This window comes from Sphaerodactylus townsendi, linkage group LG01 (genome assembly GCF_021028975.2).
Source record: "Sphaerodactylus townsendi isolate TG3544 linkage group LG01, MPM_Stown_v2.3, whole genome shotgun sequence".
NCBI lineage: Eukaryota > Metazoa > Chordata > Lepidosauria > Squamata > Sphaerodactylidae > Sphaerodactylus > Sphaerodactylus townsendi.
Genome location: NC_059425.1, coordinates 56,176,843 through 56,199,968, shown reverse-complemented (window position 1 = coordinate 56,199,968; position 23,126 = coordinate 56,176,843). Strand labels below are relative to the sequence as shown.

Below are 23,126 nucleotides of genomic sequence, written 5' to 3'. Positions count from 1 at the left end.
CCAATGAGCTCAGGTTTTTCCTATTTCATATTCACAACCCTCTTGTAAAACAAATGATAAACTATACAAGATGATGACTGGTCAAGGAAGCATCAGTGAGCAGTGAGTGTGCATTTGAAAGAGGGCTTGGTTGGGCCAGGTCCAACATTTTTACCTACTACACAGTTTTATTTGCTATATTGTCATGGAATCAATTATATTAAATTGCTCAGGTTTTCCAGTAAAATATGGTACAAATTCAAAATATTTATATTTGGAACATAGATTTGTGAACATCCAGTGAGATTTCTGGCAACAGTCAGTCAGATGTCAAAACAAAATTTCTGTTAGTGACAGGCCCAAAACTGGCTTATTTCTGCACTAGCATGTTCTCCTCCCCTCTTTATTTGCAGAAGGAAATGAAAAGGTTCCTGGTTTTGGAAGCCATCAGTTGAACTCCACAAAGTCTGGACACAGGTAACTGATCAAACTGGAATCTATTTCCTCCACATACACCAAGATTCTAAACTGGGAGGATTTAGAATCCCAGGTTCTTTGGATCCTAGCCTGGAACTTATTTCCAGCAAGGCAGAAAAACTGGAAATGTTGGTACCTTTCTGAAAGCTGAATAATTCTTTCAAACTCTCCTGAATGTTCAGCAACTACCACCAGGGCTAAAACTTTAGCCTGAAAAAACAAGAAATAAGTTAGCTAATTTCCAGAACAACAGCAAGAAGTTTTACAACCCGATCTGGAATTAAGGAGATTTTTATATTTATCCTGTTATGTCTTGATCTATGTGTTTCCAACAACATGTTTTCATAGGTACAGGGACTTCCTGAACTGGCAGCAGCCAAAAATGGTCCTTGAAATCCTGGGAGAGAGGGGACCTTATGACTGTGGAAATGCACCGCTGAATCCACTGCATGCAGTCAAACATATTGGATATTAGCGAGGGGAAACTGCGCCCAGGGCACGCTGTGCCCTGCGCCCCTGCCCACCCCGGAATGCCCCGCCTTGCCACAGAAACCCCCCTGCACTGGCGTGCACCTGGTGCAACTTGTGAACACACACCCGCCCCCGTGGCACTACACCACTGCTGGATCTGAACGTTCAGTTCTGTGCAAGCTTTCTAAAACTAAAGGCAGAGCTTCAGTATAAGCTGCTAAAACTTTACACTGTGAAGTAATTACAAAAACAACAAACCTGCTTTGCTTCTTCCAATACATCTTTAATGTCCTGAAAAATATTTAAAATGATAGTGCTAAGAGACTGTTTGGTAGAGAAAGATGACACATTCAAATAACAAATGTGCCTATTCCCTTTCAAAAATTTATGAATGAAAGAATGGAGCAATTAAGTATCTTAGATGGTTGTCCTTTTTTCAAAAAGGAGAAAAAACCCTCCAATGCTACACCTCCATATTCCTGCAGGTCCAGGTAGTCAGCTGTACACAAAAGTTTTATACTGATACATTTAATACACAAATACTCTCTTGCACTTTCTAAAAATCTTTTTGTGGCTTTTAGTAACCGAGGGGCTATTATCAGAGGCCCATTCCTGGATACTCAAATACTGTTGTCCAATGACAAAACATTTCTGTATATTTTATTTCTATTTTTCTTACAGTATTACATGTTAACATGTTGAAATAGAAGGTATAAATGGTGGAAATAATAAAGCAGCAAGTCTAGGTTAAAGTTAGACCTGTCTAAACCTACTCATTTCAATTTGCATAAAATGTAGCTAACAGCATTGGATCAGGATGAACATGTGTTATATATCATATGCATATTTCTTCAAATGTAAGTCAGTGGAATTCAACAGAACCTAACTCCCATGTATATATAGGACTGAAGTTTTAGTCTACTAACAGCCCAAGCTTATGCCAAGTTAGGACTCAAATGTTTTCAACGTGCCTTTTAAACATGTCTGTGTACAAGATCAGGCTGTAGAGCAGGTAGAAATGCAAGCCTTTCCCAACATAAATAATGCCATTATAATCCCAGGATTCAAGGGACAAAACCGCTGAACCTGTCCATATTTCATAAGCAAAGGAAAACCAGGAATTCCTTGCTGTATCTACAATACATTTATCTCGCCTTTCTTCTTAGGTGATCATGCCTGGCTCTTCCCTTCATCACCCTGCAAAGTCAGGTTAGACTGAGGAACACTGGCCAACAAGCTTCACGGGCTGAACCGGAGTCTCCCCAAATCGCTCCATGAAAACTCAGATATTTTTCTCATCTGGAATAGCTCTGGCGGGAACAGAACGAAACATCGACTCGGCGATCTGCATTGATATGCTAGAGACAGGTAAGACAAATTAATGTCAAGAAAGAAATTCCCTTCCCAGCGCCTCTCACCTCTTGGAACTCAGGCGCCGCGATGTGGCAATGGCAGTCCACCGCCCCCATCCTTATAACATCGGAACTCCCAGCAAAGGCGCTAGTTCTTGGCCGGATCTATTTTCCGACGTCCCATTCTTTTGCCTCGGTACGGCCTTCAAAGGAACTCGGCTCAGTTTCATTTCCTGTCCAAGAAGCGCGCCCTGTGGGCAGATCCGTTCATCAACGGCTCGGGTAGAGAGGGAAATGGCGGCAGAGGCGGAGGCGCTGCCTGCGGAGACGCCCCCCGGCCCCGCTCCAGGCCGAGATCCCCACGTCCGGTGTCGCTCGTGCCGCTCGGTTGCAGAGTTGCTGGGCTGCTGCAAATCTCACGTGCGCGCGCTCGGCGACGAGCAGCCGGTCGAGACCGAGACCTTGCAATGGGCTCTCGGCGAAGCCGTCTGGGTAAGAGTGGAGGAGGCGGTGGCTCTAAGTCCTGTCGTCTTGTGTGTGTGTGTTAAGCGCCTTTTTTAAAACGACGCTGGGGAGATTGACTGACTGGAGGAAAACTGAGTATTAGGGTTGTTGTTTTTTTAATGGCTCCATCATAAGGCTTTCTTTGTCCCTATTTTGGGGCACGACTCCCAGTGCGTTCACGTCCCTCCCCCCCCCCCTTTCATTTTTATTTTAACCATGCTGCAGATGCTATTCTTTGGAGTGTAATTTCACTACCTCGCTTTTCTATAATTTAATCTTGCAATAAGATATGTGGAGATATCGTATTTTTAGCATGCATGATGTGCGTGTGTAAAAGTGAAGGCAGTGTACAGGCTGTCGTCTCGTGCTGCAGCTGATGATATATATTTTTAAATGACGTGATACTATTCTGTTTTTCTAGTATTATAATTTATAAAGAGCACACTTTTGTGGGTCTCGCTTTTGCATGACAGGAAGAAATATCCAAAGATGCAGCACTCTCAAGAGACTGTGTCTTTGAGCTTCACCTGTCAAATTTATTCATGTCTGAGGGTCTTGACTGAAAACAGAGCATCCTTAATATAGTACTCCCTATTTCTAAAGTTTTTGAAAATGTGGGATAGCTTACTTCAGCACTGTCTTTTTTGTAGCCTGAAGAAGTGCCGTTAACCTCTTGAGCTACAGAACTCTTTCACTATGTACCCTATATCTGTTATGGTCTATGAGGCTTCCATTTTTGGAACTAGGCTTGGAAAGAGACTATCATCTCTTTGGTTCTTCTTGTGCTGCAGAATGTTTATAGATCTCCACCTTTTTGTTGCCACAAATGACTACTCACCAGCTGGCAGCCCATATCATTTGTTGCCATATCATTTGTTGCCACAAATGACTACTTGGCTGGCAGCCCTTTTGACAGCAGTCCCTGCTCGGGGCAACCACTAAGCATTAACAGAACAGCGAGTAGTGGTCTTCCTTACCAAAGGCTGTTGACAAATTTTATAGAGTTGTGTGATAGTTGATCTTAACCCTAGCTTACAATATATATGATTGTACATTCTGTCTCTGGCCTGGGGACCTGTTTGGCATTCTTTTTAGAACTGAAGAGAGGACCAGGCTTGCTAGGTGACCCAAGAAGCCTCTTGTTTTTTCCAGTCTGTTAAAAGGAATGTCAAGCTCCTTGGGGGCTGCCTTTGGGGAGTTCTGGTCCGTGGATTGACTATGGCTTTTGGGGCTAGCTTTTGGGGCTAGTGTTAAAGGAAACAGGCCTGGGCTTGGAGGTCCAGCTTCTTATCCCTCTCTCTGCATCCCTTCCTCATATTCTACTTCCCTCTCTACATTCTAATCCTCTCATCCCATGGTAATGTTTTCCAAGTGCACTCTGGATTCCCTCCTTACCAACATCTGGAAAAAAGATGTGCTGGAGGTGCTTAGAGTCTGTTACATCAAAGCCAAATGCAGCTGATTGAGCATATGATCTCCAGGAAGTTGAGTTCTTAAACATCTTCACTGTTCTTTATGATTCCTGTATTTGTGTGAGATTTTGTTTTTTGTACAACCTTCTGCAACCAAAGAGACACATTTGAGCAGGTGTTGGAAGGTTACTACTTAAAATTTCTGTTATTATTGATGAGATCTACCAACCAATGACTGTCAGTAGGTAGCCATTCATGAATAAAGCTGTCATCCACATAATATTAGAACAGCCACCACTTGCTAAAGCACACAATGCATCACATTTTCTAATTCAGTTTCATGTATTTCCACCCTGGTTTCATTTTCCTCATGCACCACTATTGAGCATCAAGTCTGTCATCCTGGTGTATTTTTAGCCAACACTTTGTTGGATTTTCTGTGTTAGGCACAGTATAAGCATGAGTGGTAATAAAGTGGGTGTGAGAATAGCATGGTTCACCAGCATCAAACCACAGTTTGACACTATGAGCCCTATTCTCATGTGCTCCTTTTGCCCCCCTCCCATTGCACGCACTTGGAGTCCATGAATGATTTCTGACTTGGCCCCATCAACAATTCCTCATTATTTCTTTCTAATTGTGGTTTATTTTCCTTATCTGAACTGTAAAGTGTAATCAAGCATAGCGATTTGCAATCTTGCTTCAAAAAGAGAGCACAAATAACAGCCAATAAACTACATCTAGACCAGCAAATGGTTCTCATTCAATTAAAATTCTACTCAGTTCGAACGAGAGCGTATTCGAATACAGAAATTATTCATGTGCTAAGATGTGATTTGTCATGTCTGAACTGTGTCAGTATTTGATGGCATTTTATTGTACCACTACTGGCTTGTAGTGGATGGGGATTTTTCCATTGTGTTACAAAATATTGTCATGCATTGAAGGAAGCCACTTGCTGAATATAGATGCATGAATGTCTCATTCACGTTTGCATTTTAGCACAACCCTAAGATGATGTGAATTCATTCTTCTGCAAAGATTTTCTGCATAGTGATATAAAAGCTATGACAGTGTTAGGAATAATTAAGGGTTTTCTGGTATTTTACTGGCAGAAATTAAATTCTATTTTAAAGATTTTTTAAAAACTTTTTTCTACAGAACTTTGAAACAGCTGTACAAGATAACATAACTGTTAATGGACAACCATGGCAGGAGTCACCAAGCAATCTTCAAAATGGTGTGTGAATTTTTCAGTACACTTAAATTTCTTGTTTTGTGCTTCATTATTCAAGGAGGGTATCTGTGAAAGCCAACAAAAATCCTTTTTTGTTTCAAATAAGTATTTTTTATCTCACTAGTTGTTTTGTTTCTTATTCTGTTTTTTGTTGTTGGTTTTATGGTTAATTTAGTTCTATCTGTTTAGTTTTGTTTTATCTGGTTTACTTTTTTATAATCTTGTGTTTACTTTTTTATAATCTTATGCATGCCACCTTGGGCACTAATGTCCAAGCACATTTGCATAGTCCTGTTAAAAGGCAGTTCTAGTTCAGAGTTTCATATTAAGTACTGCATTCCTATGGTCATGTTTCAGGCACTTATGAGGAGTGACTAGCTTTGATAGTTCTCTCTTACATTGTTTCATTTTATTTATGCACCATTTTTCTCCCGAGTGGTAACCTAAAGCAATTTCCTATACTGTTCTGTCCTCCTCTAGTTTATCCTCACAATAATCCTGTGAGGTAGATTGGTTTGAGAGAGTTTCACATTCCCAGAGCTGCCTAGCAAATTCCATGGCAGCATTGGGGATTCAAACCCCCGAGTCTCCCAACACTTGAACCATTATACCACAATGGCTTTCACATTGAATATCAGAAAATGATATATACTTCCTAGTGGATTGTTGCTTCCAAGTTTGTATGATTATAATTAAAATAGCTGTTTCGTGAATGTTTATACAGTTGAGTGGAACTATTTGACCTCTAGGACCGCCCCCTTCCTCACCTGTACCTGTAGTGTATTCATGGAGTGGCTCCTTCCTATCCTTTCTATCTTCCTATCTAAACACTATCTATTATTATTATTATTATTATTATTATTATTATTATTATTATTAACGATGATGATGATGATGATGATGTTCTTATGATGTTAGTTGTCTTCCACCCAGGTATTGCCCTGCCAGCACGCAGGGGTGTGGACTTGCGCCACCTTTTTGATGGTGTACATCCATCAGGCTCAACGGGGACTTTCTGGTGGTGAGGTGGCTTTGTTGTGTTTTTTGCCTGCCTGTACTGCTGGAATGCCCCCTTGGGAACGGCATGGCTGTGCGATTGCGGCACCATGTCTGGGTGCCCAGCCCTGTGGATGGAGCTGACCCTCTGATTTGTTAAATTTGGTTATAGTTTTGCATCTTGTCATTAAGTTTTCATCTTGGTCAATATTACTGTTCCCAAGGGTTGTATTACTTATTGCACTAGACCTAGTCAGGATAGGGCAGGGTAAAAGAAGAAAGAAAGAAAGAAAGAAAGAAAGAAAGAAAGAAAGAAAGAAAGAGAACATTGTGCAAGGGAAGTAAAACTTAACCCCAAGATGTATTTTTGCTTGTTCAAGTGATTGTCAGAAAGTTTGTGTAACCTTTTGTACGAGTAAAAGCATGAGAACTGTTAAAGAAGCACTTTGTAATTGCACTGCGTGAACTTTTGTGTAAGCATTGGGGAAAATCATAAGTTGCATCCCAACCATGTATTGTTACAGAGTTGAAAAATAAGGCTTGAATCCAGCCCTAGTGTTTCTGCTGTTACCCAAGGTGAAGACACAGTCTCTCAATGATGTTGGGAAATTAGCTTAGAGCAGATTGCTTGTTTGTAAGAGGCTTGTTTAAGGAATCTTTTGTACTAGTTTATACAGAGATCAGCTCTCAGGGGAAAGGGAGAAGGGGTTTACAAGCATCTGATTCAGTTCAGCAGCCATGCACACACACAGTTCCTAAGATATAGGCCCTTTCCTCATGGGCCAAAATCAACGCTGTCGGGCCGGTAAAACACCATTTTGGCGGGGACCCTTCGCACAGGCGTCACTGCCAAATCAATGCAGCGGTGCTCTGTTCCCGCCAAAATGGTGTTTTCAAACCTCGCTCGGGGAGCAAGGTTTTTAGCAAACACCGGCTTCCATTCGGTGCCATGCGAATGGCACCAGGTGGAAGCCGGTGTTTCTCCCCCGGCCCTCCCAAACGCTGCTTACCTCTGGTCTCCTTCCATCGCATTGTGGAGGCCAGGAGACATGCCTCCTGGCCTCTGAGTCCAGGGTCGTTGCTCTGGCCAGGGGGGCTTGTCCCCTGGCCTCCACAACGCGACGGAAGCAGACGAGGGTAAGCAGCGTTTGGGAGCAGCGCAGCCTGTGCGAAGGCTGCGCTGCAGCTGGTGCACCCAGCGGGACTGTCCATGCAAACGGTCCCACGGGAATGCAACTGCATAAACTATTCCGCTGAACCCCTGCAAGCTGGCCGTGCGGAAAGAGTCATTGATAGGTTGGAAAATAGATTTTGGAATAGAACTAGGATGTGGAATGTATGGGTAATAAAACCTGATAGTGAAGTGAAGAAGATCCAGGATTCAGAGTCAAACGGCCAGCGTCTGGTGGGGGTGGGGGGTGGGGGTGCTTCATGAGTGGGTACAGCAACAACTATGGAAAGATATAAATGGCGCTGGACAAAGGCCTCTGGGAGGGTGGGAACTTTATAGTAAAGATCCATTTCTGTGAGTGTCAGGATGGCCTTTTAGAGGATGACTGGACAGCCTCTGGGAGGTGTCTGGGTGTATGTTGTTGAGAAACAATGGAATACAGTGTGGTGGTCAAAAGTAGTTACAGGAGGGAGTATTTTGGGTTAAGGTAATCATGAAGGAGAATGACATCAGTAATTGTCTTGCAGCTGAAATACTGTATCATATTGGGAACACACTCTCCTTTTGCTGTGATGCTGAACATATGCTGACATAACAGTCAGGTTGTGAGCATGAGAACCAGAAAACAATTCTTTTTGGTAGAAGCGGTCCATCTCTACAATGCCAACATCACCTTTCTAGGCTCGCATTTGGGCAGGGGTACCTGTGAATAAACATCCCCCCCACCACCACTATGCCAGGGTGGTATGGTAACACTGGCCCCTTCCGCACACGCAAAATAATGCGTTTTCAAACCACTTTCACAACTGTTTGCAAGTGGATTTTGCTGTTCCGCACAGCTTCAAAGAGCAATGAAAGCAGTTTGAAAGTGCATTATTCTGCATGTGCGGAATGAGCCACTGTCAGCAGAGAAGCTTCCTCCTGTAAAAATTTACTTTCTCTTTTCCTTTTTCCCATTATAGCCCTAAATGCCCTAGGTGGCCTTTTGGACTACAGCAGGAGGCAGGAAAAGAAAGTTGCATTCTGTGGGCAGAAATGCTTCCGCTCATCCATTTATTTTACACAATTATAGCTGTTCTGTTTAAAATGTTAAAGATACGGTTGGAGTCCTCACTAATCTTATAAGGAGGTAGAGATTTACTGTTTTTTTTAGTGAAAGGTAAGAATTCAGAGAACCTTTTACTATTATTATTGCATTGTTATATCAATATAATGATATTCAGTTGCAGGTTTTTAGAAGACCCTGATGGGGGGATGGGCTGCTTCCAGGAAACTGGACCAGGGAAACTAAGGGGAAACTTGCCACGAGGAACCCTAGTTGCCGAGGTGCTGTATTGGCAGTTGTAGCAGCAATAGGAAACTGCAACTTCCTGACCCACTGTGCAAAAGACTTTATAAGTCTCCTGTCATTACTTCATGGGTCATCTGCCCTGGGTTTAATGCTCATTTTTTCCTGCTTCTTCAAACCATCATGATGCATTTGTTCACCTCCTTAGGTTTCTCCGTTAAGTGCCCCAGAGAGGGCAAATCCATGTCATAAGCCCGTCACCTCCAGAGGGAGATTCAGCCCCACCCTCTGGATTGGGCTATAAATCTTTAATTCCTTCCCTTTCAGAGATAAAAAGAGACTTGCTTTTTAAAAAAAGAAAGTTGGAATTTTTTAGAAGAAAGCAGGGCCTATTATACCCATTGTTACAATGATATATTGATATTCCACTGCTGATTTAAAAAATGGCAAAAGCCCCTGATGCTGTGGGATGGAGTAGCTACAGCTGGATGTTGGGGCAACAAGTCCTGCCATGTGGAGGCATCATTTTCACTGTACTTTATGTGTAGCCTCTCCAGTAGTGGAGAAACTGCACAAGCCCCCCCACCCCCACCCCAACCACCACCACACACACAAACACATGTGGAAACCACCTCAGTTTAAACAAGCTGGAGTTTTTGTGGTGGGCAAAGCCATGTTAACTGAAAGGCATTTCTTCTCTATAGTACATTTCAGTCTTGGTTTTAATTTGTTTTGGTGTCCAAATGTGGGCACCTTAGAATAAAATCATAGAGTTGGAAGAGACCCCAAGGGCCATCAAGTCTAACCCCCTGCAATGTAGGAACACATAAATCAGATGGCCATCCAGCCTCTGTTTTAAAACCTCCGAAGAAGGAGACTCCACCACACTCTGAGGTTGTGCATTCCACTGTCGAACAACCCTTACTGTCAGGAAGTTTTTCCTGATGTTTAGGTGGAATCTCTTTTCCTTCACCTTGAACCCATTACTCCTGGTCCTAGTCTCTGGAGCAGCAGAAAACAAGCTTACTCCCTCACCAACATGACACTCCTTCAAATATTTAATCATGGCTATCATGTTACCTCTTAACCTTCTCTTCACCAAACTAAGCATACACAGCTCCCTAAGTCTCTTCTCGTAGGGCATGGATTCCAGACCTTTTGCCATTTTGGTTGCCCTCCTCTGGACCCATTCCAGCTTGTCAATATCCTTCTTCAATTGTGGTGCCCAGAACTGTACACAGTGTTCCAGGTGAGGTCTAACCAATGCGGAATAGAGAGGTACAATTACATCCCTCGATCTAGACACTATACCATTGCTACAGCCTTCACTAATTTAAGTTTGTTTCTGTCACAACCTGGGATTCTTAACCAGCATTAAGCAACAATCAAGAACCTTTACATGCCTACTTGCAGAAATGTGTGCATCTGTAGAAAATATATGTAAAATCTGGATGCAATTGTTGAATGTCAAATGGTACATTATTAGCTTCAACTAAAGAGTGAAATATTGAATATTGTTAATGTGTGTTTTTAAAAAATATATGTTCAAATCATTACTGTTTTAAGGATCAACAGTGCAATTTTGTTAACCTTATTTTTCAGATGTCACAATCTTTGTCCAGTAGAGGGTGCTCAAAATCCATCAATGCAATTTCTTAATATTCTGAAAGTTAGAGTAAAAATGGTACTATGACTGTATTTTATGGACAGCTAACGATAGCAGTGCTTTGAAGCTATTGCTTTCTAGTCAAGTGAAGTGGACCATTTCCCCATTTAAGAATATAAGAAAGAGCCTGCTGGATCAGACCAGAGTCCATCTAATTCCGGCGCTCACGCTTCTATGCAGTGGCCCACCCAATGCCTTTGGGAGCTCACATGCAGGATGTGAAAGTTATATGGCCTTCTGCTGCTGTTGCTCCCAAGCACCTGGTCTGCTAAGGCATTTGCAATCTCAGATCAAGGAGGATTAAGATTGGTAGCCAGAGATCGACCTCCATAAATCTTTTAAAGCTATCCAGGTTAATGGCCAAATACCGCTTCCTTAGCGGCGGCGCGATTCCAAACACGCGATCATGTGTTTGCGTGAACTTAAAATGTTTCCTTTTGTCCAGTCCCTATGATTAACCCCAGCATCTTCAGTGGTGGTACTGGCGGGTTCTGGTATTGTGAGAAAGAGAGAAAAATTATGAAACTACCGCATGCATACGTTTATACGCGAATTCAATCATATCCCCCCCACCCCCCACCCCGACATTTCTCTCCAAACTCCTTTCATTGCAACTAATGTTCCAGGCTGCGTCAAGGATGCTTTCCCTAGAAGTTTTTTAAGTTAATGGTAGATACATCATTACAGCACTCACCTGCACCCAAAGCTACTTCTCACTTCACAGGTTTCCCAGCTCAGTTTGCTGAAATTGAACATAATCTTGTCTGTTCTTATTGATCCATACATCCTAAGGGGATGGGTTTTATTCTGTTTTTAGTGCTTGGCTGAATTTAAGAAAACAGCATGAATGGGATGAGGGCAAACTTTGCCCATGCATTTCTCAGAACTTCTAAGGATACCTAGGACTTCCTAAGTAGGATAGTGTTAGGGAGGAGTTACACTTGTAGGGCATAGAGATACTGCTAACAGAGTTTCACCCAGAGTACTTGGACTCATTTGGTATGTTCACATGTTTTACTTTAATTAGGTGCCGACATCAAACCCCTTGAAGATCAGCTGGATGAATTAGTAGTGGAAGTGGCCTCCAAGCGCAATCACCATCCCAAAAAAATAAAAGCTCATGTCGTCAAAAGCATTAAAACTCAGCAAAAAATGTTGGTGAGGATCCCTAATTCTTCTGTCATATATTATGTGCTTATTAATTCCTTGGAAGGGGAAAAAAATCAATAGAGATGAAGTAAATCATTTCCTTATAGCTTGACCAGTAATCCTGAATGTCACAATTTGGGTGTTTTGTTCCATGTCTTCGCAGACAGGTATAAATCCAAACTCTTCTTCTTCTTCATACAAATGTGATATGTGCTGCAAAAGCGTACAACAAATACATCGTTGTCCCTCCCAGCAACTCTGTCAGATAGGCAAGGCTCAGAGGAGGTAACTGGCTCAAGGCTTCTTGACTGAGCAGTGATTATTCATTTAGCTGATTTGTATAATCCCCTTTCAACCCTGACTGAAGTGCCTAGGGCAGCTTACAACAATTTCAAAGCAAGACTATAATATTTTAACATTTAAAAGGACACAGTAAAAGAGAAGCAAGGGGTTGTCATCAGTGAGTCCATCTAGAGACCTTGTGTAACAGAAGAGATGGCACCAACCCATTTGGGGCTTGAAGAGGTTGCCATGGGAGGAGATGATCCTTTAGATATTGTGGACCCAGAGCGCCAAGTGCGGTGGTTCTCAAACTGTGGGTCAAGGCCCAAAAGGACATTGTGACTCTCTTACAAGGTTCAGTGAGGTGAACACGATGGCGTATATACCATACATAACACTACTGATGAAAAATAAAATACAACTTGTTCATTGTTGATTGATATAATATACCTACATCTTATGTTGGGGAAGGGGAATGGAATTAATTTGTAAGTGGGACCCAAAAAGTACAGTAAGTTTGTGTCCCACTTCAAAATTTAGGAACCCTACTATTTTAGAGGGTTAAGGTGAATATGTGACAGAACTTGTGTTATTACAGCAGGTTCCAAAATGAAATTTATCTACTGTATTTTGAACTAGTTGAAAGATTCGGATCATCTTTGAGGGTAGGCCCACACAGAACATTTTTCTGAACTGAACATGTAGTCTACTGTGTATGTTACTAGGGCATGCATGACTGCTTACTTTGGATTAGAACTCAGACCCCAACACTTTATCCCCTACAGCACGCTGCCTATTTCATGTGGTTGCCATCTGCCTTGACCCTTTAATAGAGGCTTAATGGGATGTCATTTACTTTCATGCCTTGAAAAGCTTCCACTTCCCTTTTCTACACAGTAAATTTCCATTCTAGAGTCCAGGCATTTCAGCTCAGTTCTATTCAATGCATGATACAGTGTTGTACTCAGAACCTTTTTTCGTACTGGCACTCACTGATACTGAGTACTGGCACCTTTTTGAAGACCTGTCCCAAATCCTGAGGGAAGAACTGGTAGAAATCAGTGCAACTATATGAACTCCAGCAAGTATTGGTTGTGCTGTGTGTTTCTCCACCCATGCTGCTGCCAACCTAGGATCTGAGAAGGGACTGGGGAAAATAGTCCAATGAAATTGCATCACACTTGTGGAACATGAAATGTCACCAAGCAGAGAGAGAAGTTCTGTACCTGGCAATATCCAGTTAGATGTTTTGATCTGAAGTGGACACTTCTTTTTAAAATAATTTTAAAGTGTAGAGTGCTACCTCCCAAACCATACAGCAGGGGGCACTGTTTCTCCTTCAAGCTTTCTTTTTTCCTCTAATTGCATTACATTTTAATAATGAATTGTATGTAATGGCAGTATATACATATTCTAGATAAATGGGATGAGATCAAGTTTTTTGTTTGTTTAAGCCTGGGTATGGAGTACTCTGCTTCCAGTCTCAATGCACCCAAACTCTCTTTTATGTATCTCTGTCTGCATTACGTATGTTGCCTTGCTCTGGGGATCATAAAAGTACCAAATAATCATAGAGATGTTAAATGTGTTTTTATTCATTCAGGGCTGCTATCAACCTGTTGTGAAACCTCAAGAGACAAAAGCAACACCTTGTGAAGGTGGGTATATAGTAGAAAAAGTGAAATGATATAACTTAATGCTAATTAGAGAATGTAGCCATTGTTTCAGTTATGTATCAAAAATTTGTGCATGCTTCGTTTCCAAAATGGCTCAGCAGCTTATAGTAGCAAAATAAATACAAAAATAGTAGAAAACAATAAAACAGTTGACTTCCCAGAACAACTTCAAATGCCTGTAAAAGTGTTTTCTTGCACAGTTACTGTTTACATAGTCTATTACAATCAAAGTGCTTAAACACTCATTTTTTTCTTCCTGTGAGCAATGCTTTGTGGGAAAGTTTGTTGTTCAGAGCATGGTGTTCAAAATGACCTGCTGTGGTGAGTTTAATTGCCCATTTGTGCTCCCATGAGTCAAATAGCCCTGCACGCTAAAATTTTCGTAGCCATGCACTCTTGCATGTTTATGCGCTTTTGTTTGGCCCACTAGAAGATATTTCCATGCCATTTTAGCTGAGAAACACGGATTAAAAACCACAGTAGAAATTCAAACTGATAGCCATGGGAAAAAACTCTGTTCTTCAGGAAACTGGCTACCTTATGAACAGATTGAGAATTTTAAAAAGAAACAGTAATTTCTGGCTGGTAGTCTCATACCTGCCAGCTGGAAAGTTTCATATGAGCTGTATCTGCAGACTCCCAATAGTGGGATGGCATCAGACAGGCATAAAAGGTGACTGCCAAGAACTGGCACAGAAAATCCAGCTCTTAAATTGAATTATTAAAAGTGGCTTCAAAACAGCACTCTTCTCATGCTGCTGCATTACTTGTTCATACAAATTTTGTCCTTCTGTAAATGAAGCTTGGTTTTTAAAATTTTCCCTAAAATATTACATTTGAGAAATTGCTCTCGGATCCCAAAATATAGCTGCAGTCCAGTGCCAAAAGGTGAATGTGAGGAGGTTTTAATATTTGGTCCCAAAATTGTTGGACTTGAGATGTTGCTCTGAACATTTAACAACAATATAAACATACTTATTATCACAACTGCTACCTTCTCTTGCTAATTTCTTTGGCATCATTTTAGGGAAAATTTAAAAACCCAAGCTTCAGTCCCAGAAGCTGCCACTCTGCTGAGTGGTGATGGTAGGGGGTATGCAGCCGAAGTGGGGGTGGGGGGACTGGAGTGCATGCAGGCAGAGCAGCTGGGCGCAGGTGTGCAAGCAGAGCAAGTGGGAAGATGACAGGCAAGACTTTCCTACCCCTACAGGTTTAGCAAGTCCATGTGTGGGGCGGGGGCAACAGCTCAAGAACAGAGGAGTGAGTGGGGGAGGATGGGATTCCCTCCTTGAGTCATTGTCCCCTATTTGTAAAGCCAAAATTGGCACCACTGTACCAATTCACCACAGACATCTTGAAAACCATGAAGTGATGTTACATAGCAACTAAAACACTGAGCTACAAATCAGGAAGCCCCTGGCTCAGTTCTTATCTCTGCCATGTGGGCTTAGGCAAGTCTTATTTTTCTCATGGCAATAATACTGATCTACCTTACAGGGTTTCAGTAAGGGCTGCAACAAAGTAATATATTTACATGTCCCCTGTGAAGCGGCATGCAAAACATGGAGGGGCTTTTTTAGTCTACAGTGAATTTGCTATTTCCCACTGGAACATCAGTATTTTGTTTTGTTTCTCATGGGCGTGCGTGCGTGCGTGCGTGCGTGTGCGTGTGTGTGTGTGTTCGAAACCTCCCAAAGAGAAACACCAAACAGGATCCATGACAGATCTCAGATTGAGGTATAAGTTGGGCCTCTGCTTCGCATGTGTGTTAGCAGCTTGCTAGTTAACACGTTTTGCTGGACGGATGTGGAGCTTTGCTGCTAACTACCAATTCTAGGCACCATTTCCTCTTTAACATGCTGCTTCCTGTACAGCAAAGGATTTTCCATCATCTGTGGGTTTGGTCACATTTCAGGCAAGGAGTTCTGCTCGTTTGAGTGACTTCCTTTACCTCCTCATCCCAGTAGTGACCTGGACTCACTGAGTGACCTGAGGGAAAGCAACAAAAATATGACTATGAATTACTAACCTCAGAGAAGAGTTGTGAGGATATTGTAAGGAAAAAGCCTTAAAATGTTGTAGTAATAAACTTGAGACCTTTCTGCATCCCTTAGTAGGTATGCAACAGGCAGTGCATCTGTCTGTGCTTCTAAACTGAGCAAAAACAAAATTATTAAATGTTATACAAATTAATGCACAATTGTATGTATTTTGCATAGCATCTGGGTTGTTCATGCATTCATGTTTAGTAACTATGGTGGACAGAAACCAAAAATTATTTAGGTTACTCACTATCTTTCATTTCCTCCTTTCATTTCCCTGTGTTGTGGAAGCCATGTAAATAACGTTCAGCTACTAATAATCAAATACCTTGAAGATATTGCCATGTCTCGAGTCTCTCGCATGAAGCTAAGCACAGAATCAGTTGGTATCGAGATCGCATCGTACTGCTCAACTCGATAATGTCATTCAGAGCCCCTGGAAAGGTCACAAGCTGTTCCTTGGCAGTGAATAACTCCATAGCCTCTTACTGTATCTCCCAATAACTTCCATCATTACTATTTTCCACTTCACAGATGGGACCTGAGACAAAGAGGGAGTGATTTGTCCAGATTTATTCAGGAAGTTTACGACTGAACTGGGATTATTGTAACATATTTATTCCATCCTTCTTCCAAAAAACTTAGGATGGCATATTTTCATAATAACCCTGTGAAACAGTTTGACCTGAGAAATAGCAACTGGTCCCGAGGTCACCCAGTAAGCTTGGTAGCTGAACAGGGATTTGAACTTGAGTCTTTCCAGTCTCAGCATACTAGCCACTAGTCTATTTAAACCTAGTTCATGTAGATCATATCCCAGATGCATGCAACTGCACAAAAAATAGTGGATAACTGTCAGGTGATGCAAGCTGAACTGGCAGATTCCAGCACTGGGGCACATTTGGAGCCAACCAGCCAGCCAGCCAAGCACCTCCAACAGCTACTGTGTCTTTACCGGCAGCTTTTGGGGACTCTTGACCACTTTTCCTACGTAGTGTTTTACTGTAAAGGTTCTCTGTGCTGTACTTTTGAGTGAGGAATTACAACCCCTGTCTCTTCAGAGTTCCTGCGTACAAAGTGTGCCTTGAAAGCTGCTGGGTTTTTTCCCCCTTTTCTTCTCATGGTTCATGCACCAAAGCACTTGTTTACTGAAGCTGTGATATCCACAGTGAAATGTTGCCTTGCTCTCAGTTTTGGCAAGAGTCATATTTATTCTTCTTTAATGTATGGGAAAGTACATAAAGAATTTCACTTTCTTTTTACTACCATGATATCAATGTTTTACAAATACCTCACTGCCTCATTTTCTCTAACAGTTTCTCTGACTCTGCCTTAACTGAATAAGTTATTGCTTTGAAGTACCTGCTTTTTGTTTTCAGGTTAACTGTTTTCACTTCATGTGTTTCTGACAGGGAAAAAAAACGTAATTGCTAAAAGTAAAAACCAGGATTCATTGAAACTGACTGACTAGTTTAATGTCCCCTGAGAAAGCTGTGGAGTCCCTAAAAGCTGTACATTAACTTCAGCCCTTGTTAGCCACTAACATTGAGGCAAAAACCCTGATTACTTTTAGTCGTGTTATTCAGCAAGAGGCAAGCAGCTGGGTTTCCAGTTGCCTACTAGGGATTGTAGACATTCCATACGCCAACAAGATTTGTATGGATCCTCTGGATTCTTGCATTTTTAGCTCTTTGTTTTTACCATTTTTAACTCACCCTTTCTCCAGAGTTCTTGTCTCCTTATGTAACCCTGAGAACGTAACCCTGAGAAGTAGGCTAGACAGAGCAGAATGACTTTGGGGCAATCTAAAGAGCCACAGGGCTCTTTCTAGTTTCAATCCAACACTCTAGTCATTGCATCACACTACTGATGATGCAAATGCAGTTGTTTACAGTGTCCTGTAGATGGTAGCTTGTGGGGTGGTCCACATCCCCTTTGTTCTGTGGAGTCTGATTCTTGGGTGTGTCCAACCCAATGCATTTGACTCATTAGAAAATGTCTTCAGAAAAGCAGGTGGGAGTCAAGTCTTCACCCTGGTTTGTACATTTAGTAACGCCCCATAAAAGCAAGCCTGTCTCCATAACTGTACAGGGGAATTGTTATCTGAGGCATAAGATCACATGAAGCCCAAGCCTTGGAAAGCCCTACTTGGCTTCTTTTATTGATAGTGACACATATTGTCCTCTCTGCTAAAGGCTTTACTTGATAGGGATGTCTAGGCTACAGTAGTAATGGCACTTGTCAGTTGAACACATGAACCAGGGCTGAAATTGTGAAGACTCTATAGCTTTTTTGTTTGTTACCAAGCTGTGAAGTCCCTCTCTTTTTAAACTTAAAATATATGCTTCAAGTCGATGAACTTGAAGGTGAACGTAAAATGGAGAACAATGGAGGGTTGTTCTGTTTCTGGCTGTCAAGTTGTTTCCAATTTATGATGACCCTGTAGGATCTTCAAGTCAGGAAACATTCAGAGGTGGTTTGCCATTGCCTGTCTTTTTGTAGTGACCCTGGGCTTCCGTGGTGGTCTCCCATCCAAATACTAACCAGGGCTGACTCTGCTTCGTTGCTGAGATCTGATGGGATTGGGCTAGCCTGGTCTATCCAGGTCAGGGCAACGAGAGGGATACTGAATAGCAAAAAAACTTTGCCCAGTCTTGCAGGTAGGTTCAGGGAAAGTGCTAATCCACAAAAAGGGTTTTATCCCACCAGCACATACAGAATTGTTTAGCCACTTGGAGCCAAAGTTAGGAGGAAAAATTCTGTCAAATTTCTGAGACTGCTTCTTACTTGTCAAATAGTTACTTACAAGCCTGCTGTTGCTCTTATTGGCCAGGTGGCTAGCAGGAGTGGTTTTTGTACAGCAGTTGCAAATGTCTCCACTTCTAGGATTTCAAGTGTGTTCAGTACTTGTTGAGAGATTCCTGAGTGGTAGTGCTGAATGTCAATATTGGGTATAATTTCTTTTTAAAATACTGAACAGTTATTCAGTTGGCAATACACTATCGTGTCTACCAGGAGCTATAGAGCAGTGGTTCTCAACGTTCCTAATGCCATGACCCTTTAATACAGTTCCTCATGTTGTGGTGACCCCCAACCCTAACATTTATCCATTTTACAGATGGAGAACACTGATGCAGAGAGTCTTAGGCGACCCCTGTGAAAGGGTCGTTTGACCCCCAAAGGAGTCACGACCCACAGGTTGAGAACCGCTGCTATAGAGGCTTCCTTTGATATTATCAGATGTGTTCCTAAAGTTGTTAGAAAGTCCATACTGTGAACGATTCAAAAATATGAAAGGCCTTAAAGTAATGATTTACCTATTGGAAATCATTGAGTTGACCTTGTAACCCCAGCCTTTTCTGTTTGCTGTGGATAAATGGAGTTTTTTCCAGGAGAATATTTACTGATTCTGTGGTTTCTTTGTAGATTCTCATATGGCAGACCTGAGGCTTTCAGCAGAAGCAGCAGCCAGACATATTGGAAATTCATTTCAGGTGAGATCTGTAAGAGATGTAGCAGCAACTGCATAATCAGTTAACATTTTCAGATACGGGGCATGAAAAGGTGGTCATTTACACCCATTTCCCCCTTCTCATTGCCCACCCCTCCATGCTGTTGCTAGGGGGTTCCCTATCCTCTAGGAGCAGCATTTTGTAAAGGATCAGTGAACTGCAGTGGGGAAGGGGCAGGAAAGTTCCCTTCCCCTGGTGGAAAATTTAGCCTGCATTGAAAATACAAAATATCTTCTAAGAAAATGATATGTAATCAGTGTAGACTTCCTGGCAGATGTCTTTTATTAGGTAAAATTCCCTCTCTTGCCCTCTTTTTTAAAGGATTTTTTTCTCCAGACAAAACGAATATTTTTTTAAAGAAAATTTAGTCTGGATCTTGTTTATTTGTATAGGACAACTGTTGAAACACTAGATGAACCATCTAATTTATATATAACCACATAGCAACCATAAGATTCAGAAAGAAGTTTGTGGTAAAGGGTTAGGGACACTAGACTATACCACTGTGTAGGCTGTATTATCTGTTGCTATTAAGTAGGTTCCTATTATGTAATTTCTGCCTCTGTTTAACATTTCATGTTAACTCTTATGCTGTGCCTCACCTTTGGTCTGTTAATTGTATTGATTTATTCTCTGTAATTCACCCTGAGTCCCATTGAGAGAGGCAGATTATAAATAAATTTAAAAATCTGCAGCTGTATTTGAAAAGGCGTGGGTATTTTTCATAAACAACGAACTAGGAGATTAGTGAGGAGAACTAGTATTTCTTATGAAATAACAGCTTCACAGAGCCCCTATTTAGCTTGGGTAAAGAAGGACTTTTCCCCTGAGCAATTTTTCTGTCTTGGAACAGCCCCATGGAGCTGATGTTTGTCCTGTTAGGAGAATTACATAGACAAAATATAGATGATTAAATATTCCCCTAAATGGGGCAGACAGCAACTCTGGGGGGAGGGGGGGTCATTTTGGATAGTTGTATATGTTTTCATTAGATTCAATTAAAGTGAATTTGTGTCATTAACATTAATCTTTCAAAATTGCACCCTAAAACAAATTTATATTGCTGTGAAGTTAAAATTCATGAAGGGTATCACATATTCCTCAGAGAGAAAAGGAACCATTCTCTAATGGCTTATAACTGTAGGGCACTGAATATTAGCTGAAATTGCTCAAATGCAGCCCTTGGAAATACTTGAAATTTGAATCTTTAAGAGAAAAGAATTTCAGACTTCTGTTACTGGAAAAGTGTTCTTTTGTGTGTTTGTGCTGGTTTAAACATAGTGAAGTGGAATGATAGCATTAAAGTAAAAAGAATGGGGTCACTATGAAAGCAGAAAAGTACAACAATCACACTATTTAACTTCGGAGAAATGAGGTCCCATTCTACAATAATGTTTGTTTGAATTGCTCTGCACACCTGATTTTAATGTATGCAGTATATGAGCTAGTGTTGGAATCTGCCTTGCGGCTTCATTATTGTTATTTATGAACATTTTATTTTGTCCCCAAGTTTATGACGTCTCTCCTGGGAAAAGCAGAAGGTTTCTCCACGGTGTTATCTTGGCAGCCAACTTTAGAACTGTGCAAAATCCGCCAAGAAGTTTTTTCCAGCTCCCAAGTGAAAGCAGAGAATCAAACTGAGAGCAAAACCCTTACAGAACAAGTAGAAGTCATATCCCCAGAGACTGCTATCAGCAGTTCTGTTATACTGAAAATAAAGAGGCCGTCATGTTCACCACAGAGAAAGTATCCATTACGACGAAGGAAAATTGGTCTTGACACATGAATTTTTTTTTACTTTCAAGCATTCCCAAAACTACCATCTGCTTTGAGAGAACTGTTTAATTGGACCTTCATATGTATATATGATCTTTGCTTCTCACATTTATAGGAGATGTTTTTGCCTATTTGAACTTGTCTACCACACCAAGGAGTCTGAGTTGTCTGGAGAAACATTGGTAGTGACATCCTCTGGACACCAGATGACCAATCAATTTTGACTTGTAGTTTTAGAGGTTCTAGTTTGGTCCTCTCACTGTGCTTAATGTTATGTCAGACAACTGCAGACTTTTCATGTTGTAGTTTTTCACATCCCCATGATCATTCAGTGAGGACCATTTGTCAGCAGTGTTGTGGAGTATTGTCATTTGAGATTCAAGCCTGAAACTACAGAAGCATCACTGTATTACAATCAAATGGTCAATTACAAAATGTGGATTAAAAAAAACACAACTCAGCATATCTCTGACTCAATAAAGAGAAAAAGAGCTCAATGTAGAGAGCTATGCACTGGCATAGCCAGGATTCTCCATCTGCATCTCCAAGCAGAAGACACCATGTCATGTGATTCAAAAGCCATTTCCTGAAAAAGTTTGAAATTGTGCAGAAAATGCACAATTGCTTATGTGTACACAATAGGATTTTTAGTTCGTGGCAATGATTTGCATTTTTGGTGTGTAAATATTACGTTTACCTGTACAGGTCCTTTTCTGCAATATCTGTATCTGCAATATCTGAGGGCCAAACCAGGTATTCTGCATCTGAGACAGGTTTTCTGTAACATATAAAAAGTTGCAGGGAAAGTTTGGAGGGTGATTCTTAAGCAGTCTGCCCTACCTCCCCCTCCCAACCATTTGGGATGAAGCCACTGGCAGATAATTGCACAGGAGAGAGGTGAAAGGCAAGAGAAAGTTTAAACATCCCTCTTCAGTCGCTTCTTCTGTCCTCCAAATGTATGTCCTCTTGTCTCCCGCTCCTCATGCCCTGATCTTCAGTGTAGACTTGGGTTCCCAGAGTGCTGCAAAGCATCTAGTATGGCCCTGACAAGCTGACAAATGTAACTATATTTGATAATTGTCATGGAATCCTCCCCCCCCCCCCCCCAGTCTAAACGTAATATGCTGTTTTTAAATTGAAACAGTAGCCCATTGCATGTCTTGCAGTTTGGCATCACCATGTTTAGTCTCTTGAACTCTGCGCCTTTAATTGATTCGACACATGAATCTGAACTGAATTCTGTTTTGGGGGTTCCTAATCTCTGCACTGTTACAAAACGGTTTAGATAACTTCATAAATCCATATCAAGTTATTCTATTTACCATTCAGTTTATTTACATATTATCTCCCTTCTTAGTCCTGCTGTTCTGTCATGCAAAGTGAAAATATAGGTTTTATTGTTTGCCTGTTTGCTTTACTATACCCTAGGAATTCATGTTAAGCTATAGGTGCTAACCTAATAGGCAGTTTGACTGCTTTTTTAAAAAGACAGTTTGGAATGTAGTGCAGAGTAGAATGTACTACACTGTCCTGAAAAGTGATGTAGGCAAAAATGAATTTATTCATTTCAGTTCAGTCATACACGTGCAAAGACTATAGTAAAGCAGTAATTTGGAAATATTGTCTTGGGTTTGGTATTTCTTTGCCTCAGAATGGCTGCTTAGCCAGTAAAGGCACTATAAGTTTCCAGGGCTTTCTTCTCAAAAGCCCTGCACTGTAAAGACTACCCTTGACCTTTGCTTCCACCTTTGGGAAACATGAGACAATGCATGTGATTATATTCTATGATTAATTGAGATTTATTTATTAAGTTTCCAAAATCAGTGCTATTTGTATGACTTACTTTCCTTTTTACTAATTAGAATTTATTGTGTATCAATTATTCCTCAAAATGCAAACTTTCAAAAGGGTTTTATTTAGAAAAAAGAACAACCTCAAGTACTGTTCCTTAGAAATGTTTTCTTAATTAAACAGCCAAAAGAGGAAAATAAGTGAAAAACTCTGCTCTTGAAATTCCATTTTAAAATGTGTATCAACAAACTAAGCTTGTATACTAGCATATAAATATTTTGTTATTGTAAAATGTATATTTGTACAGAAGCACTTATTTTATATAGATTAAAACTGATAAGACCA

At 41.1% G+C, this 23,126-nt stretch overlaps 2 protein-coding genes across 5 annotated transcripts in view; one reads left to right on the top strand and one right to left on the bottom strand.

Moving 5' to 3' along the window:
- The window catches only part of TATDN3 (TatD DNase domain containing 3), a 13,345-nt gene extending 10,634 nt beyond the window's left edge, over positions 1–2,711 (bottom strand). Inside the window, exons 1-3 of one of the 4 annotated variants that reach the window (XM_048489400.1) lie at positions 2,346–2,711; positions 1,186–1,218; positions 593–666 (exon numbers count right to left, since the gene is read on the bottom strand). In XM_048489400.1, coding sequence (XP_048345357.1) covers positions 593–666; positions 1,186–1,218; positions 2,346–2,396 — 158 coding nt within the window. In that variant the 5' untranslated portion in view covers positions 2,397–2,711. The remainder of the gene's footprint in view (positions 1–592; positions 667–1,185; positions 1,219–2,345) is intronic. The other 3 variants (XM_048489224.1, XM_048489317.1, XM_048489488.1) reach the window with 3 other exon arrangements.
- On the top strand, positions 2,526–23,126 carry NSL1 (NSL1 component of MIS12 kinetochore complex). Its single transcript, XM_048489601.1, has 6 exons — positions 2,526–2,771; positions 5,357–5,435; positions 11,581–11,711; positions 13,588–13,642; positions 19,129–19,196; positions 20,725–23,126. The coding sequence occupies exons 1-6, from the start codon at positions 2,574–2,576 to the stop codon at positions 20,998–21,000; spliced, it is 807 nt and encodes a 268-aa protein (XP_048345558.1). The 5' UTR covers positions 2,526–2,573; the 3' UTR covers positions 21,001–23,126.

Coding starts and splice junctions, on each gene's coding strand:
- NSL1 (XM_048489601.1), top strand. CDS start 2,574: ATGGCGGCAGAGGCGGAGGCGCTGCCTGCGGAGACGCCCCCCGGCCCC. Junction 5,436..11,580: donor ACCAAGCAATCTTCAAAATG/GTGTGTGAATTT, acceptor TACTTTAATTAG/GTGCCGACATCAAACCCCTT. Junction 13,643..19,128: donor AAAAGCAACACCTTGTGAAG/GTGGGTATATAG, acceptor GTTTCTTTGTAG/ATTCTCATATGGCAGACCTG.